Source organism: Triturus cristatus, chromosome 9 (genome assembly GCF_964204655.1).
Source record: "Triturus cristatus chromosome 9, aTriCri1.1, whole genome shotgun sequence".
NCBI classification, from domain to species: domain Eukaryota; kingdom Metazoa; phylum Chordata; class Amphibia; order Caudata; family Salamandridae; genus Triturus; species Triturus cristatus.
In genome coordinates this window covers 1,037,174,263-1,037,194,220 of record NC_140592.1, presented here as the reverse complement: position 1 = coordinate 1,037,194,220, position 19,958 = coordinate 1,037,174,263, and the positions used below count along the sequence as shown (strand labels likewise).

At 48.7% G+C, this 19,958-nt stretch overlaps 1 protein-coding gene across 4 annotated transcripts in view; it reads left to right on the top strand.

Moving 5' to 3' along the window:
- DDHD1 (DDHD domain containing 1) overlaps positions 1 to 19,958 on the top strand; it is a 317,731-nt gene that overhangs the window by 272,594 nt on the left and 25,179 nt on the right. For 2 of the 4 annotated variants that reach the window (XM_085626836.1, XM_085626834.1), the window contains one exon: positions 17,788 to 18,031. In XM_085626836.1, coding sequence (XP_085482962.1) covers positions 17,788 to 18,031 — 244 coding nt within the window. The remainder of the gene's footprint in view (positions 1 to 17,787; positions 18,032 to 19,958) is intronic. The other 2 variants (XM_085626837.1, XM_085626835.1) reach the window with 1 other exon arrangement.

Below are 19,958 nucleotides of genomic sequence, written 5' to 3'. Positions count from 1 at the left end.
TTGTTTCAGCCACACATAGAGATCCGACGTTGTAATACATTGAATCCTGCTACACTCTTACCTGTAATTGGAACAGACCCACTAGCTCATGATTGTGTTGAAGTTATTGAAATAAAGACGAAACCTAGACAAGACTTAACAGACGTTCCATTGTTAGATCCAGACCTGACTTTGTATGTAGATGGATCATGCATGAGAACAAGTACAGGAGATTTAGTGGCCGCGTATGCAGTTACAACAGACACTGAAGTTATTGAAACAAACTGTATAGATACTTTGTCAGCCCAAGCAGCAGAACTTATTGCTCTAACACAAGCCTGTATTCAAGCCACAAATAAGAAAGTTAACATATACACTGATTCACGTTATGCATTTGGAGTCGTACATGACTTCGGGGTGCTTTGGCGAGAGAGGGGTTATTTAACTTCTCATGGGACCCATATTCAGCACGGGTCTCTCATTCATGCTTTGTTAGACGCAATCCATCTGCCCACTGCTATATCGATTATGAAATGTAAAGCACACACGAAGGTTACTGATATCATTTCTCAAGGCAATGATTTAGCTGACAGAACAGCTAAACAGACTGCTCAGACTCGCACATCCGACATGACAAAGCCAATAGTTCAGACACCAACACAGTGTATGACAATTAAGGATCCCGCACTTGACATAATTGACATACAGTCACATGCCACAGCAGAAGAAATAAAGAAATGGACTGAACTAGGAGGGATCCAGACAGATCAGGGATGGATGACGAAGGAGAAATCTGTATGGTTTCTTCCTGACTCTATGGTCCAAGCCATTATAGCTACAATTCACAGTCCGGCGCATTTAGGAGAGAAAGCTATGCTAGATAGCATTCAACACATTTGGTTGAATAAACATTTACGAGCAGCAGCTAAACAAAAAGTCCGTACCTGTATGATATGTTGTCAGTTCAACCCAGGAAAAAGTGTTCCCGTAGAGCAGGGTGGATTTCAGACTCCTGATCATCCTTTTGAAGTCCTCCAGATGGATTATATCCAGATGGAACGATGTCGAGGATTCAAATATGTTCTTGTAGTTGTCTGCGCTCTCTCCCGATGGACTGAGGCGTACCCAGTATCAGATTACACTGCCCCGACCACTGCCAAGCAGCTAGTTCGAGAATTCTTCCCACGGTACGGTTTACCACGTGTTGTATATTCAGATAATGGCCAGCCTTTCTCATCCGAATTAATGAAACATGTCTCACTTTTGTTGGGATATCAGTGGAAGTTTCATTGTGTCCGACACCCCGAGGCAGCAGGTCTCGTGGAACGACATAATCAAATTTTGAAAATCAGATTGTCTAAAATATGTAAGGAGAAAGGTGTTGACTGGATAGTAGCCTTACCAGTTGCACTATTTTACATAAGAATGGTAGCACACTCTCGAACAGGGCTATCCCCGTATGAGGTGATCTTCGGCAGACCACCGAATATGTGGGGGACGCCTATACCACGTAAAATAACTGATGTTGATTGTAATATGCTGACAGATTACTTGGCTTCCTTGATGTCTGCACTACAATCTTGTCGTTCACAGGTAGCTGCAGCCTTTCCTGACAACACTGAGGTGAAACCCCATGACGTAATTCCGGGTGATTATGTCTTCGTGAGGAACTTTGACAGAAAGACTCAACTGGAGCCCAGGTGGAAGACACCCAAGCTAGTCCTGTTGACCACAAGAACAGCCGTGAAGATCGAGGGCCGCAAGGGCTGGATTCATTCAAGCCACATCAAGAAATTTCATGGACTATCCTCGGATATAGACACTGTGCCCTGCACTCCCTCACAGACTGATTCAAAACTTCCCTTTGTTGAACCGAATGACTCTAAGAACTACAAATTAAAGCTTAGGCCCAAACAGTCGAGCAATTTGATTGTTTAAGTCCTCTCCAAGGTGAAGCGGTTGAATTGTCTCTGACATGTATCCCTTGGACCTGAGTAGAGAAAATACCCGGAAAATGTTGAAACGACAGGCGTATTGTAAATCACTGCGTAGCTACTGTATGGGGACATTATTAATTCTGTTTTTATTGAGTCTTTTAATAATTATTACGAGTATGTTGTTGCACATATATTACCCTATTTCTAGACATGTTTATAATGTTACTACTGAACATTCTTTTAGTGACTTACCTCCGCATGAATTATCTTATAGACTTGCGCTGCGCAATAACACTTTCATTAGTATGTTACATCATTCCCATCAGAGTAGTAATGCCACCAATTGTTGGGTGTGTGGCCGACTCCCTCCCTATCAGAATAACAAAGGAGTTCTGCCTTTCTTCCCCCACCCATTCACACATAATGGCTCCTGTGGAGCATGGTTTAGTTTACTAAATTCCATAGACTCAGACACAGCAGTTTATCAACAACATTGGATATGGGGAAATCTGAATCTAGTTTTATTCAAAGTCTGTTACCCAGATAAGGAGGGTTACCCCAGTAGAACAGGAACTGATCTAGAAAATGAAGTGTATGGATTAGGTAATTTTACACCTAATCTTATGATTCTGAATGTCAAATCCGAAGTTGAACTAATTCTGCCCACTATGTCAGTATTTCCAGTTAAGGGTGAATTATGTGTAAGAAAAGTTGGTTCCATACATATGGGCCATAGCAAATGCGTTACTACAGTAGAATATAGTGATCAGGGTAAATCTTCATTTAGAGCTTCTCGCCATTCCTACTTTATATGTGGTCAAACCGCATATATGCGTCTGCCTCTAGATTGGGATGGTACCTGTTACATAGCATTTCTTTTGCCACCTGTTTTCCTAGCTCCTCCTGATTATTATCGAAATGTTCATTTAGTACACAATAGAGAGCGGAGAGATCTCCCAGTTGTCGATTATACTGAGACGGCATGGGACAAGTATGTAGATTTCAATAAAGGTATCTTTCCCTATATAGGTACAATATCAAATAGTAAGCTGATACGTAGACTAACCAAGACTCTTGAAGCTGTAGTGAATGAGACTATAGCCGCCCTAGGCAATCTGACAGAGGAGCAATCGGTGATGAGAATTGTTGTTCTTCAGAATCGTCTTGTCCTTGACGTCATCCTGGCCGATAGGGGCGGAGCTTGTAGGGTCATCGGATCCAGCTGCTGCATATTCATACCAGAAAATTCGCCATCTGTATATAAAGCTATAACACGCCTTCATAAGATTGTGAGCCAGATACACGAGAATCCAGGCACTTGGACGTGGTCCGGGTGGTTTTGGAGTGTGATATCAGCCTGGGGATGGAGTGTTCTGTCCTTCCTAGGTATTGGCCTTCTTATACTATTCAGTTGCTGCTTATGCCTGCAATGTGGACCAGCGATTTGTGGTCTGTGTGCCACATCGTGTATTCCATATCAAGGTTTTCGTTCAAAATCCCGGAAGAAGAAAGAAGAAGAAATGATGCTCCATGAGCAAATCGATGGATTAATGAAGATCGATATCTCTTGAAGGGCAAGTAGGGGACAAGGAGGGAATGTGGAAATGTGGATTTTCCTGATCAGTTATGTCCCCTATCTTGGACCCCAACGGTTCTATGTGCATGTCACAAGTACATGTATGTTCCCTCCAGTTCCAGTTTCGATGACGCAAACACATGTGCGCCCACCATCAACATGTTCTCTGTCAGATCCGCCATCAATGGGCTGGATATTCGATTCCTAAGTATGAAAGGCCACCGACTTTATATGGCTAAGTTACTCCATTTTTACAGTTCAGGCAGAGTAGGCCCGATTCTGTCCTCAAAGCCTTTCCCTGCTCTCTGTCTCTGACAGCACCAGCTTGAGCCCGCATCTGTATCCATGAACTTTGTCCTACTTCCTGTGCAGCTAACGGTGCCTGCCTCGGCCAGTTTCGCCTGCCTGCCAAGAAGCTGTATTTCACCTTCGAATTATCTACTTTGCTCTTCAGCCGATGCATTCCTGTCTAGTAGTTTGGGTAAACATTTCCTTTAGCTCCCAAGCGAAGGGCTCGGCCTTTCCGTCCTCATGCAAGTAATTCATAGCCCTGTTGCCATGGAAAGTTTTCTGCCCCTCGCATCTCATATAGACACTTAGACGCTTGAACACGCACTCACAGTCAGTATAGAATAGATTCTGTCCGAGAGTCCTTCCTTGTGGATAACATAGTTCTTTAAACATAGGATGTTAGATATGATTTGGGATTAGGTTGACTTGACCCCCCAGACTTTTTGTCTCCACATGTAGAGCTAAATGTCAAGCCCCCTTCACCCCCTAGTTGCACGTCAATTACACGTCATGCTGCTGCGCGCGCATCTATGTCAAGTATTATCTTATAGATCCACCTATGTATGATAATCATAGCCAATCATGTTTCTTTTTGCTCCTTATTACGCCCAGTTTCGGTTACGTATTTACTGTATCTTTCCTCTTATCAATTGTTACGCCTTCTATATTGGTTTCATTGTAAATGTATGTCCTATAAAAGCAATTTCCTGTCAATAAAGTATCGTACTTCACTTCCTGAACCCCCGTGGTGACGGAACCTGAAGGCCGCGACTCGAGTCGGCCATTTTTGGAATAAAGCCCATTCAGAAACCTCTTATACCACGGATTCTGCCTCTTATTATTCTGAGCTATTTTATTTTTAGATTCCGTATGAAATTCAGTCCAGGTAAAAGAATATTTACCACAGGCTAAGTAAAGGAAACAGGGTTTCTCTGGTGAGTGGGGGGATGGAAGTGAGGGACAAGGCATTGCCTGGAAGGGGGGGGTTGAGGGAGAGTAAACGAGGAAGGGGGCATGTTGGCTTTGATACAAGTTATTTTATCAATAAAGAATTCATTTAATGAGTCGCATAACACCTGAGAGGGGAAGATCTTGGGCAGAGTTCTATTCGAGGATGCCAACTCATGAACAGTGGCAAAGATCTCCCGTGGTTGGCTTTCAGCAGCTAAAATGCACTCCGAGAAGTATTCTGTTTTAGCTGCCAAAATGGCTTGTTTGTATTCTTTAAGAATGGTAATATAATATTGTTTCCGGGTAGGGCAGTATTCTTTTCTCCAGGCTCGTTCAGCCTGCCGTAATTCTAATTTTTTGGCTTTAAGGCCAGGACTAAACCACTTGTTGGCATTGTGGGTGCGGTTAATGGTGACCCGCTTCAGAGGGGCCACTGCATCACAGGCTTTGGCTAGCCAATGATCTAGGGTGAGGATCTGGGAGTGGGGAATCAGGCCTGATAAGTCTGGGCAGGTGGCGTTTAACGAGTTGCACAGAGAAGAAATATCAACTCGATTCCAATTCCTTGTTTGAGTGGTTTTTGAGCAAGGAGGTATTGTTTTGTGGTTCAGATCCATGGAAAAGGCTAGCATAGAATGGTCGGACCATAGGCAGGGGGAAATTTTAGGGACTGACATCGGGATGTTTAGTGTCCATATCTGGTCAAGAATGTGGCCCTGGGTATGAGTAGGGCCTTGAACATGCTGGGTGAAATTAAGGCTGAGAAGCAGTTGTGTAAAATCCTTAGATTTAGTATCTTCAGCAGGGTCGTTAGGCCAAAAATTAAAGTCACCCAGTACAAGAACGGAGGCGTTGTTGACCACCAAAGTGGCCAGTAGGTCCTGGATGGCCGAGGGAAAACCTGGAGATGATTGAGGAGGGCGATATATTAGTAGACAGGTGATAGGAATCTTAAAGGAGGTGGAACGGGCTACTAAACAATCAGCTGTAGAAATCGTGGATGAGGCGAGTATCTGAAAATGAAGGTCTTTACGGGCAATTAAGGCTACCCTGCCGCCTGCTTTGTTCTCCTGGCGGTCTGCGCGGAGCATGGAATAATGAGGCGGGAGGGCTGCCAGAATGCTAGGTAGGGAATCCGACCGGTACCAAGTTTCGGTAAGAAACAGTAGGTCAGGAGAGTTGGAATCTAATAGATTGAATATTTCAATCTGATGTTTAACGGCTGACCTTGTGTTCAGGAGGAAAGCAGCTGTGGAAGAGGGGAGAGAAGGGATGGGTGAGATGGCCCTGGACAGAGCGATGCCAAGGAGCTGAACATAAGACAGTGTAGCAATGTTCAGGGGCCACTTTTTGTTAAAAGCGCGCAGTTGATCAGAGGTGTATATTATGAATTGCGCTTAGTGGCCAGCCCCTTGTCCCGGTCGGCCGCGGACTGGCGCAGACGGGCACGCCTTTGGCGCGCAAGCGGCGTGCCCGCTGCGCCCGCCCGCTGCGCGGTCGGGGGAAGCACATTATTTATAATGGGGGAAACGGAAGGGGCGTGGCCTGAAGTGGTAGGCGTGGCCAATGTCCTCCGGGGAATGGCGGCGGCAGTGTGAGGCTCCGCACCAGCGATGGATCTGCTGTGCGGGGCTACCAAGAGCGAAGGAGAGCTCAGATGGAGCGAGTGGGCAGGTGAGAAACAACAATTTTCTTAAACAGATTAAAAACAATAGCTAGCGCTCTCCCGGCTTTTCGCCTCAGGAGATAGTAAAACATCGACTGTTGCATTCGGAGGCTCCAACCACAGGCCTCTATAGTCCGCCCACCGCTTCCATATTTTATGATGCTTACGTGGGCAACCCCGAGCCACAAATATGGGCTGCTCCAGCCCCATGCAGAAGTCCAGGCCATTTTTTCAGGAGGCCACCGAGAGAGCCAGCGTGTCCTTCCACAGTCTAGCAATATCACGTTTCGCCAAAGTGAGGCCGAGCAGCAGAAGGTGCCGTTTATATATGTTGCCCCCGATATTTTCCATCACATGTAACAGAGCTAGCTGTGGCGTGTGGGGGAGCATCCACCCAAGGACCTCAGACAGACAAGAAAAGACTCCCCTCCAGAAACGATCCAGCGACGAGCATCGCCAGACCGTGTGAAGGAATGTGCCCTCCGCCCTGCCACACCGGAGACATTCCGGGGAGGCAACCAGGCCCGCTCGGTATAGCCGTACCAGAGTATAATAAACCCGGTGAAGATACTTGAATTGGACAAGTCGGAGGCGCATTGCTATGGCAGCTCACCTGGGGGAGGCCAGGGCCTCCCTCCAATCTTCGTCCTCCAGCGTGCCTATGTCCTCCTCCCACCCCTTCCGCAGCTTATCTAGTGAAGGCCCACTGTGGATGACCAAGGACTGGTATATCCGCGATTTTTTTTTTGGTGGCAAGGCCGCCCATGAATACCTTCGCCTCCAATGGGCTAAACTCTGGGATGGAAGCAAGGCCCTCCAGACTGGGGGAAAGCGCATGTCGGAGCTGGAGGTACCGGTAAAATTGTGTCCGAGGCATACAGAATTCCTCTTGTAGATTCTGAAACGATTTAATGGACCCATTCCGCACTACATCGCCCAGGGTGGAGATGCCGATGGCATCCCATCCGCTAAAGCCCTGTAGGGCCGCTAGGTCAGGCAGGTATCCGTTGTGCCACAGGAGTTTCCTCCGTTAGGGTATTCCACCACCCCATTCTTCTTAAAGATTGCCGCCAGACCTGGAAGACTAACCCCCGTCGCCGGTGGAAGCGCACCCCGCAGTCTCGCTGAATAGAGGATCGTGTGCAGAGTGTACCGCCCCATGAGGTGCCGCTCCAACGCATAAGCTGGGTCCCTCCTGTCCCCATACCACCACTCATTGAGAACTAACAGATGTGAGGCTTGGTAGTATGAGAGGATATCTGAGGTCGCCAGGCCTCCACAATAGGTGGAGAGAAAGCATGTGCGCCACTCCACACACACCGCCCCTTGCCCCCACAGGAACCGGCTCAGCGCCGAGTTCACCAGCCTGAACCAGCGAGGCGCGATCGGGTACGGGTGGTTCTGTAAGCGGTATAGCAAACGGGGTAGCACGACCATCTTAAAGATCGCCGACCTACCATAAATAGTCAGCGGCATATGGGACCAAGTCGCAAGATCTGCACGTACGTGCTCCCATACCGGCACCAAGTTCCACTCCCAGGATAACGTCGGTACCTCCGACAGAAAGACTCCCAGATATTTAAGTCCTCCCTCCGCCACCTGTAGCGTCGACGCCCACGCATCCACTCTCACCCGAGGACCAAAGACCCACAGTGTGGACTTGCGGGGGTTCATATACAGCCCAGACGTTTCCCCAAATATCTGCATTATCTCCAGTATGCGCGGCCCGACTTGTCCAATGCTGTTAAAAAGAATAGGACATCATCCGCATATAATGCGATCCTGTCCGAAAGGCCCGGGGCCCACTCAAATCCCTCCAACTGTGCATCCATACGCACCCATGCCGCCAACGGGTCCATAGCGAGGGCGAAAAGATAGGGCGACAGGGGGCGCCCCTGCCTGGTACCACGTCTAATAGGGAAGCTGGACGAGATCGCTCCCGCCACGCGAACCGAAGCCGTCAAGTCGGTATATAAGAGCGTCACATACGACAGGAACCGAGGACCGAGGTTAAGCCGACAAAGGAGGGCGAACAGATACACCCAGCTCAGGGAATCAAATGCCCTGTCCATGTCCGCCAGTAGGAGCGCAGCCGGCACCCCCGTCTGCCGGACCGCCGCCAGTGCCACGTGTGCCCGCCGTATGTTGTGCCGGGTCGCTCTCTGGGGCATGAACCCAGCCTGGTCCGGGTGTACCAATGTCGAGATGTGAGGCAGAAGGTGATTAGCCAGAGCCTTGGCCAGAACCTTAGCCTCCACGTTGAGGAGGGATATAGGGCGGTATGAAGCATGCTGTTCCGGGGGCCGACCAGGCTTATGAAACACCACCACTTCTGCATGCCGCCAGTCCGATGGAAGCCGACCAGCATCCCTGGCCTCCTCCACCGCCGCCCGATAATAAGGCGCTAGTTGTAGATTATATCTACGATGGAACTCACTGGGGAACCCATTGGGTCCCGGTGCCTTCCCAGAATTGAGCTCACCTAGGGCCTTACCCAGTTCCTTCTCCGGGAGGGGGAGCTCCAACTGCCGGCGCGTTTCATCAGACAGAGCTCTGGGCGGGAGATCCTCAAGGAATTTGTCCACCATAGCCTCCGGCAGGCACTCCCTAGAGGCGTATAAATCTGCGTAGTACGTGGCGAAGCTCTCTGCTATGGTTGTAGGGTCAATCATTGGCGTCCCTCTCACATCCAGCACCCCCAGGGTAACCTGGGGATGAAAAACACCCTGGCAGAGCCGATGTAGCATTTTGCTCGACTTGTTGCCCCACTGGTAGATCCTGCTGCGTGTAGCCAGCCATGCTTGGCGAGCCTCATCCATCAGGAGTGAGGCATAGGACTGCCTCGCCAACAGGAGCTGTCGTACCCCCGGACCGCCGCCCTCCTCCCGGCATCGACGCTCAAGCCCTTCAATCTCCGCCTTGGCCCTGACCAACCCCTCTCGACGCTTCCTACGGGCCGCCACACACCATGCAATGTCTACACCCCGTAAAGTGGGCTTCAGTGCCTCCCAAAGTGTTACGGCACAAGGGACCGACCCCGCATTGGAGACAAAGTAGTCCGCGATCGCCTCCCTCATTGACTTCTCGTATTCGACGTTCTGCAAATTCCACACTGCTAGTCGCCAACGAAATGGTTGCCGCCCCCCACCTAACCGCAGCACCACGAATTCCGGCGCGTGGTCCGACAGCCCCCTAGGAAGGAACCCAGCTGACCGCACCCGCGTTGCAAGCGCCCGAGGGACGAAAACATAGTCGAGCCGAGAAAACGACTTATGGACCGCCGAGAGATATGTAAATTACCTCCTATCGCCGTGTACGTGCCGCCAGGTGTCCACCCAATCGAGGCTCCTAACCAGTGAGTGCAACTTCGTGTGCTGAGTTGCCACCCTGGGCCCCTCCCGCCCTGCTCCTGTCCCTCCCCAAATCCATCACATCATTCCAATCGCCACCCACCACCGCAGCCACGTCCGGCATGTCCGCCCACAGAGAGAGTAACCGCTCCACCAAGGACCACTGTAATGGGGGGGGGGGCGTACACACATCCTAGTACGATAGGGTCCTCCCCAATCTTGCCCCGCAAGAAACAGGTATCGCCCCTGCGGGTCCAGCCACTGTTGCGCATGCACATATGGGACCCTGCGATGTATCAAGACCGCTACTCCCCTAGAGCCCTGCAGGAACCCCGCATGAAAGACCTGCTGGAAACTGTATCGCTGCAGGCACAGGGCCTTCGAGCCCATCAGATGAGTCTCCTGCAAAAAGAGAATAACAGCTCCGACCCTTTTCGCCTGACAAAGGACTGCCCCTCGCTTAATTTTATCCAGGACCCCTCGCACATTCCAGCTAACAATACGAAGGGCGCCCGGGGACGCCTCAGTTTCTGCCCTCCCACTAGCCATTGGGGAACATGCCTGGATGTAGCACGGATAAGAGGTCCCCGCCACGGGTGCGTACGATCGATATGTACAGTGTGAAATCGCAACTCATATCCCCAACCAAACCCCCTCCCTGTAACAAACCCCCCTCCCCATACCTCAACAACACTGAAGTACCTGTCGTGGCGGGGTTGGCTCCATGCCCCCGACCGGGGGGCCCAGGCTGCGCCCGCCAATGGATCCCCAACTTACCGTCCATATCACCCAGGCCCACCCTCCACAAACTCAGTCGGTGGGGGTTCAGCCCTCCTAAGGGCTCCCTCTAGACCCTGAAAGCCAACAGTCACATAGTCCAATGAAGGAAGCACCCCGGCACCACCCTATTCACAGGTATCACGGATCTAGTGTCCGGAGCTGAGAAGCAGAGTTCTCTTGGGCCTGGGCTCCACGGGAAGCGGAGCGCCTCCGGGATCGCGATCTCCTATGGCCCTTCCGACGCTGTCCACGAGGATTCTTTGACGGCCCCTCACTCAATGAGGAGTCTGACTGCAGGCCAGGCGGCGTATTCACCCGCACCCTAACAGTTTCGTTAGTCCACTTAGACCTCTTCCGGAGAGTCAAAGAAGTGGGTGCGGGATTGAAAGACCACTCGCTAGCGGGCTGGGAATAGCAGAGCATACGGGTGATTGAGGTCTCTCAGCCTAGCCTTTGCCGCCATGAACGATTGGCGTTGCTGCTGCACGAGTCGTGTATAATCCGGGAACACCAGGATACGTTGATTATTATAGAGCAAAGGTTCTTTGACGCGGGCCTGCTTCAGCACAGTGTCTCGGTCAAGGTAATTGAGCAGCCTCGCAATCACCGGTCTTGGGCGAGCCCCCACCGGGGGCTTCTGCAGAAGCGCTCTGTGGGCCCGCTCCACGACGAAGCACCTGGACAGCACATCCGGCAGGAGCCAGCTCTTCAACCACTGCGTAAGAAAGCGCTCCTTATTGCCATTCTCACACCCCTACGGAAGGCCAACAAAGCGCAGGTTGTTCCTCCGGGTGCGTCCTTCGGCATCCTCGACCCGAAGCGCCAAGCCCCTCTGGATGCTCTCCAGGCCCGCCACCTTCTGCTTGAGGACGCCGACGTCATCTTCCACCCCAGATATGCGGGTCTCCGCTTCCGTGATGCGGGACACCGCGTTCTGGAAATCTTGGCGCAGTAACATAACATCAGCTCCCACTGCGCCAATTTTTGCGTCCAGCGTATCTCGGGATTGGGTGATAGCCGCCATTAGTGCCGCTTTGTCCGGTATTGCATCCTGAGATACCCCGGCGGCTCCCCCTGTCGCTCCCGGGCCCGTGAGCTTGTCAATAGGCCCATGCCTCGTGGAGCCACCTCCACCCTTGTCCCTCGTCATGGCGGCGGACCCTTCACACCTTCAGACCACGATGGACAGGATGCCGACACCAGGGCCTCCCCCGTGCAGGCACACCACAGAGGAATTAGTCGCCCGGCCCACGGGAAGGAAGAGGGGAAAGAGTAGAGGTGGGGAAGCACCCCCGACCCGGGGCCCGCAATCCCCCGATGTGAGCCTCGGTCCGTGAGCAGACCCCGCTGAGACGTCGGGCACCAAGGCCACGTGGCCCCTCCCGGGACGCCGTTGTTCAGATCCCAGACAGCTCTCCCACCGTCCCAGGGGTGCGACCCGGCACGGCTGCCTATCACGGGCCCAGTTTCCACAGCCGAGGCCAAGATGCCTTCACCAATGTTGGCTCGCCCACCTGCAAACACCCCCCAAGGCCCATAGCGCTGCAACGATCCGGCGAGATCTGCTGTCCTCACCCTGCAGTCTCGCTGACACTCCTGGGCCTGCTCCGACCACTGGCTCGTCGCGGGGGCCCCCTGCTGGAGTATGGTCCCGATCTGGCGCCTCTCCTAATCAGATGCCCCCAAGACTAGAAGAGCGTAGGATCCCCACTCCAGGGGACAACCAGTCAGCTCCCGTAGGGCCCCCCCGGCTACTCCCCCGCGGCCCGATGCAGCCACCGATCCCCCAGTTCAGTCGCCAGTCCGGCCAGCGCTTCCCCCAGGAGCTGTGCTCATGACGGAGCGGTTCCGTCATAAGCACAGCTCAACCGATGCTCCTGATGGAATCGCTCCGTCATGAGCATCGATTGGGTTAAACCCAACATCACTAGACCTATTTTAAATCACCTTTTTCCACCACACTACACACTCTTCACACCCCACATACCCACACCTCCTCATATGGCAAAATTAAAAGCTCTCTGGCAAAGAGCCCCTTCGGGGGTACACGTTAGGCATTGCAGCGCCGGCCCGACGAGGAGCATGCCCAGATGATGAAGCATGATACCCTTCAGGATGTGTGAGGGCACTTGCTCCTATTGGAGCATATTCCACTGACCTGGCATACCACTATTACTCAACCCTTCATGTCTCCTAAATTTGTCTAAGGAACTGCACACTCTTGTATTGAAGTCATTTTTGAAGGGAGCACATGTGCTGGACCTATATAAAAGCTCCTGGTTCCTCTTGTTTAAAGAATCTTCCACATCTATGCCAGGACAAATGCCACGTCACCAAGAGGATCCACTGCGGAGTCTGATGTTTGACACCAAACCAACTTTACTTAATCTCAACCAGTGTCATTACGAGATTACTAAAGCAGAACCGATTTTCATACATTCCGACTCTGACCTGGTGCCTCTGCCTTGGCAAACACACAATAAAGTTTCCTTTATATTTTTGTGTCTGATTCTGGACAAGAGATTTCCGCAATAGGGGTGATAATGGTGGGGATAGGTTTCTCCGCACCCAGTTACACAGATGATAATTTTTACATGGTTTTACAAGTGCCCTGTGAGCTTGACAGCTCCCCTGATGCAGGGGTTGACTCGCCAATTAGCCTACCTTTGGGAGAAAGTGTATACTTTACAGTGATGGTCCAGTGGGCAGCTGAGGTTCTAGATGTACATCTGCCATCACGTGAGACCAAAATGAAAGTCCTTTAAGAAATGTTGTTGCGTGGGCTAGTGATATCTGACCCTGTGCTCCCTCAGAGGTACATTGATTGCCATCTGGTCAAAAACCCTATTGCTGGCCAAATCCCTGTTTCTGGCCAGTGGTAAATAAGTGTGACCGACTCGTTGAGATGCTAATTTTCTTACTAAATATCGTACTCTAGAAAGCCTTGTGGTTCAGGCATCAACTAGTAATGAGAAACCCTATTCATTCCCCATGACTCTTTCAAACAGAGAGTTGAAGAGGGTTGAGACTTTGGCAAGAGTATGTTTTCATTGTCCAGTCCAGTTAATGTTGTCTGCCTCTTTGGCTGCTACACTCATGCCCTATGGGTGACATGGAGATCTTGCTGGTGGTTCCAGAAAGCCTTAGATTCTCCTTGGTTCAGGCAATTGATGACCGATAAGACAATCCAAACATGTTATCAGTGGTAGCCTGGATACTGCTGATTTCCTGGGAAGTTCAGTTGGCAACAGTGTTGCACATTGCTGGAAAATCATCTGGGTCACACCCATGAGTGCCAGCAATGTGAAAGCCTCTCTCATGGATATGTTTTTTATTGGCTCATGCTTTGTCAGTGAAAAAGCAGATTCTGTTTTTGAGCCCTTCAAGCAAATTAGAGCCCTCATGCACTCCCTGGGTTTGTTGATAACTGCCAAGCAGTTTCCACACCAAAAAGTTCAGATGCTGTTCCTGATGGTTTGCCTATAGGCAAAGGCAGTCTCCCCAACAATACAGCAGTGATCCCAGTCCTTTATAGGCCATAGGCGTGCTACGTTATGGTATGTGGATTTGTAGAGCGTGGCTAATCACACTTGAGGGTATCTAGGCGTTGGTCAGGCAAAGTGCAGACCAGCATGGTCATTATTCTACTCATTACCCCTCCCATGTTGGAACAACCTCCAACTCACTTTAGTTAGTCCTTTGTGGGGTAGGTCCATCTAATGGGGGGCAGGATCCAGTGCTGCTTCCCAGGTTGGCAATCCATCAGGCAAATGGGTCTTCTGAAATGTTCAGAATTTCTATGTTCTAACTTATTTTTTCCACAACCCACATTTCCCCACATCAGAGAGAAGAGTATCTGTTGATTCTTCTGCAGGTAGTGCAAACATTACTGTCCAAGGTTACTGTCAAGAGAGGTACCAGACTCGGAAGAGATAGTTGTTATTTTCGTTAATGCCTTGTGCCGAAAAAGGATGGAGGTCTCCGACATATTTTAGACCAATTTTTTAATACCTTCCTGTGGAAGGACAAATGCAAATCGTTCATGCTGGCTCAGATCCTACTCTGCACCCTGGCAACTGAATGGCATCCTTGGACCTTTAGGACACACATTTTTATATACTCGTCCTTCAGTCCCACAGACATAACCTGTGCTTCAAGGTAAGCCAGAAGAATTTTCAGCTTGCTGTGCTCCCTTTTGGTCTCACAAGCACTGCTTGGGTGTTTACTAAGTGATGGCAATGGTCACGATTAATTCTTCGGAGGTGGGGAATACCAGTTTTCCCTTACCAAGTCCACGAGCTGTTGAAGGCAGACTTGCCACAGACATTCATAGACCTCCTCCAGGTGACCGCAAACCTTCTGACATCGTTTGGGCTTACTATCAACGAGCCGGAGTCGCAACTGACTCCTTCTCAGAGGCTTCCATTTATTGTGCCTGTCTAAGACACAAAACAGTTCTGGGCCTTCTCACTGCCACAACGAGTCAAGAAAAATCTGGCTATGATCTGATGTTTCAGCTTCTGTTCTGGATCACGGTGAGGACAGCTCTGAGGCTTCTCTGCCTCTTGGCCTCCTGTGTCTTCCTTGTAAGCTATGAAAGGTGGCATATGCAGACAGCAATGGAATCTTAAGTTTCAGTGGGCCCAGCATCAAGGAATTCTGACAGATGTCCTCCAAATCTCGGAAGAGACAATCTGCAGTAATGGCGATTCTACTGAAATTGGTCCTGCGGTTGGCCCATCTCCCTTCCAAACCTAGAGCTGCCAGTGATGACAGATGCATCCCTTTTGGGTTGGGGAGTTCATCTGGGGGAAGGTGGAGATTAGAAGACTGGTCTTTATCAGGAGGCCCAGCTCCACATCATTTGTCTGATTCTGAAGGCCTTTCTGTCATTCATCAAGCAGAAGTTGGTGCAGATTCTCATTGACAATATCACTGCCGTGTGGTATTGCAACACGTGGAGCTGAGTGGCATCCTGGATCCTTTATCAGCAAGCTCTGTGGGTCTGGTTGGATCGCTTGGGCATTTTCCCCATGGCCAACCAACCTCCTGGCAGGGTCCCTGAATGCAAGAGCAGACAAGCTCAGCAGGCGGCATCTAGATCTCAGCTGGCATTTACATCCCGAGGTGGCGCAGGGCATCATCCACCAGTGGGGAGAACTAAAGCTGGAACTTTTCACCACATTCAAGAACATGTGGTGTTAAAAGTTTTACCTGTTGGAGTTTCCACAAGAACATTTGTTAGGTGAGACATTCAGAGTGGAATGGAACACAGGACTCCTGTAAGCCTTCCCACCCCTGTCTTGAGTTCTAAAAACAATCCAGAACAACCGGGCTCAAGTCATCGTAGTGGCTACAGATTGGGCAAGGCCTTTGTGGTGCCTGAAACGTCTGGGCTTGAGCATTTGTCGTCCAAACAGGCTACCACTTTGTGAGGATCTTCTGTAACCGCAACACCTCAGGGGCCTTCACCGGAATCTGTGCAGTCTACATTTATATTTGTGGAGTTTTTTTTAGCAGCATCTGACTATATTTGATCTGCTGCCTGAAGAGGTGAGTGCCATCTTTGCCCCCGGGTGCTTTTCCACAAAAAACACTTATGCTGGTTGCTGGGACAAATTTGTGGTCTTGTGTTGCACCTGCAAGATTGACTCCTTACAAGGACATCTGTTAGATGTCCTTTTTTATGTTTACTGGACCAACGGTCTTTCTTTAAATCACCTGGTGTGATGAGATTTATCAAGGGTTTGATTCACATGTTAGCACCCATGCTTTTTGTGGGACTTTAACTTGATCTTGACGTTTCTCGATGCAACCGCCATATTCCACCTTTTGGTGTTGAGGACTTGGACATAATTCTTGCCAAAAACTGTGACTCCCTTTCACATAGGGCAATCCATCACCATGGCTGCCTTCTTTGCTCCTCATCCCTCAAAACAGGAGGAAAGGCTCCATTGCTGGACCTCTTTAGGGCTTTAAACTTTTACATTGATTTTGGGGTTCTCTGGGATGTAGAAAGGGACAGTTCTGTAGAAGACGAGCCTGCCAAATTGGATAGTCCCCTGCATCAAGATCTGCCATGCACTGGCCAAGAAGCAGCCCCCGAAAGGCCTGAGAGCCCATTTCGCAAGGGCTAAGGCTGATACCACTGAGTTGGCTCATAGAGTGTGTGTCCTTAACATCTGCCAGGCTGTGGTGTGGGCATCATTGCATATATTTACAAAGCACTGCTACCTTAACAGGCAGATCCAGCAGGAACAACACTTTGTCTGCTAAATCCAGCATGACTGTATAGTCTGAGCCCACTTTAAAGACCTGCCACCTTTGGTATCTATTGTAATGTGAGTATATCAGCGGTTAAAAGTATCCAGCAAAACAACAAGTTGCCCACCTTCAGTAATGCTATTTCTGGTAGAAACTCTATCTAACTGATATTCCTCACTGCCCTCTCACCTCCCCGTTTTTTGGAGTGACACTTTTGTAACATCTAAAAAGGTCCCAAATTAGGGATCAGCCCACTGGTACCAACAATTGTTCACGCTCCGCGTCTGAGGGCACGAAAAGGAGGGAAATAATAAACGAACATTAGCTTGCAGCAGTGGAGTTTGTATGTGGATCTGCTCCGTCACTTCTGGAACGATATGGTGCCATCAAGCGGCTTGTGGAAGCACTACTGTACAAGGTTATGGATCCTACCTTCCACCTGGGAGTATTGGAAGGTAATGAATCTGCAGTTAGATTGATAACACGGCTCTGGTGGATATTCTAAGGTAAGTAGCTTACACTTTGTGTAGGGATCTTTCATACAAAAGGTGCCAGATTTACACACATTTGGCAAGCAGGTGTTCTGTCTGTTGTGTACAGTACAAAATGTTCTGGTAGTCTCACTTGATTATGATTACTGCATTTTAAAAAATGTGCATATGCCTGGGCTCATAATAAAGCTTCACTTGAATTATAACACTTAATACATAGAAGTGCCACACACAAGCACAATCAACACCATCTGCCCTGGCCCATAAGGGACTAACGCGTCTTGACAGGACCTGTTCACATCTTGTTGCTGCTGGATTTTTGTGTGCTGTTTTTGCCCTTTGTGTATTGTGAATGAAGTATCTCATATTTTTTATGGCCTACATGGCCTTTTTCCGTGAAATTACTTTGTCCCTGTTATGCCGAAGTTTGGAGGACATTTTCGCTTTTCTCTTTTTTCACTATAAAATCTCGTATTATTCTTTTCTTTAATTTCTCCTCTAGGCATATAGACTGGAGCCATTAATATTGAAGCACTACATCAACATTTCTCCTGTTCAGATCCACTGGTACAACACAGCAAATCCTACTCCTTACAGGTTGATGAAGCCATGCTTTCTCAGCACATTTAAAGAAACTACCTCGGCCTCTGATACTGAAAGTATACCAAGCCCGTCCACGTCACCTGTCCTTTCTCGACGGCACTATGGCGAGTCTATAACCAATATAGGCAAAGCAGGTATATTAGGTAAAGTTTTTGTGAAACACATTTCCTCTTTTTAAATTTTTTATTTTAATGTTTTATTACCAAAAGTTAAAAATCGTTTGATAAAGATTTTGTTTCAGTTCACACTTTTTTAAAATTAAGAACCTGAAAGTGGTTTATAGCTGTTGTTTAAATTACTTGTCCAAACCAAACAAGCTTTATTCGAAAACACATTAAAGCTACATAAAACGTAATCACTTAAATAAAAACACGTAATTAAAAAAACAGAGGTATTAATCACATTAAATGAGAACAGTATATACACAGCGGATAAGAAGCAGACAAACACCACCATGCAGTGCAATAAAATTTCTATAACTGCTTTCTGTGCTTTATCACAACCAATAAATATCGTGACAACATAGCATATGAATTACTTGTCATTCTTTGATAACATTAACACCGATTATTAGTAACAAGGTACAAGTTCGCATTTTGAAGCAAACTTAATTCAGTGGCATGACAATTCACAAATGATAGGTGGTTAGTAGTATATTCTCGTCTGTAGTGGATCTCTACTTTATGTAGTGGTGATAGGAAATCCTTGGGCTGAACTATGAAACGGCCCAGAAAGTTGTAATGCCACCTGCGTATACCTGCAAGCTTTTCACAACACGTTTGGCACCAAGTTGCGCCAGAAATAAGCCAATTTGCTGTACATGCCAAGTATTTATATATTGCATTCTTCAAAACTTTTTACCAAATTGCCTCTGCAACAAAACTAATGGACACTGTAGACTTTGTGCAGAATGCACAGCAGCTTGTCAATATTTGGGCATAGGTCGGAGAGGCTCCTCATTGGTTCCGTGTTGGTATAGTAAGGCTTCCTGAGATAGTATCTCAGCTGTGTGATTACCACGCAGCTGAGTTTTATGTTTTTTGCATCTGCTTTACTTCTGTAGAAATGGTCACTGAATTTGTGTTTCTCGTGCCTATTTTCAGCTTTTTTTTTGCCTTCTGTTTTTCCTTTGCAGCATGTTAATATACTCTGGGTGTAAGCTCTGTATTTAATGCAGGAATATGGAGCTCATCAGGTGCACTCTAACCCCAACTCTTTGTCCTGTGAATCCTGCTACACGATACACTGTAAAGCAACTACAAGTAAGAGCCAAAAGTCCTTGTATCAATCCGCTATTGAGGTCCTAGTCTTGCTTCCACGTTCGAAGCACTGTAAAAAATAATCAATGGTCTTTCTGCTTGTGCTATAAACATTTCCCAACATACATGAAAATACAGCCGCTGAAGCAGCACCTCAGATTTAGATCCAAATAGTTGTATATTTCTAAACATTAATCTGATTGTGGCGATCCCTATATAGCTGCACACAAGAAAGTACGAAGTTCCTCAGGGGATCACTAAAAAGAAGGGACCTGCTCCCCGTTGGGTCGGCGCTGTAATACCCGATGGGCTCCCATAAAGGGGCTCTTTATCGGAGATCTTTTGTTCCAGCCGTAAAGGTGCAGTGGGGGTAAGGGGCCTAGTGAGTGTAGATGTAAGTGAAATTGTTCAAACAGATGAGGGGATCCCGGGGGAATTGTATTTATTCCGGTGGGACCCCAGTCTGATTAAAAGAAAAAACAGGGTAGGTGACTGTCAAGCTACAATGAGTCTACAGGCGCTCTACTCCCAGAGGGTCAACATGTTTCACGCCTTGATTAGTCAAAGTAATCTAGTGGCGATTCATCAGGACCTATGGTGGTTACTATCTACACAAGTGGTATGGTGGGACCTACCTACCACTATATGACAGTACGGGAATGTTACCCGTTTGTTTGCTGGCACAACCTGCATAGGAAACAAATCAATACGACACAAGGTTGTTTCAGAACTAGCGGGGAACCCCACAAGTTCAATCCACAGTCTAGAATGTATAGGTTGCAACATCATTAGTGCCTAATCAATAATAGTG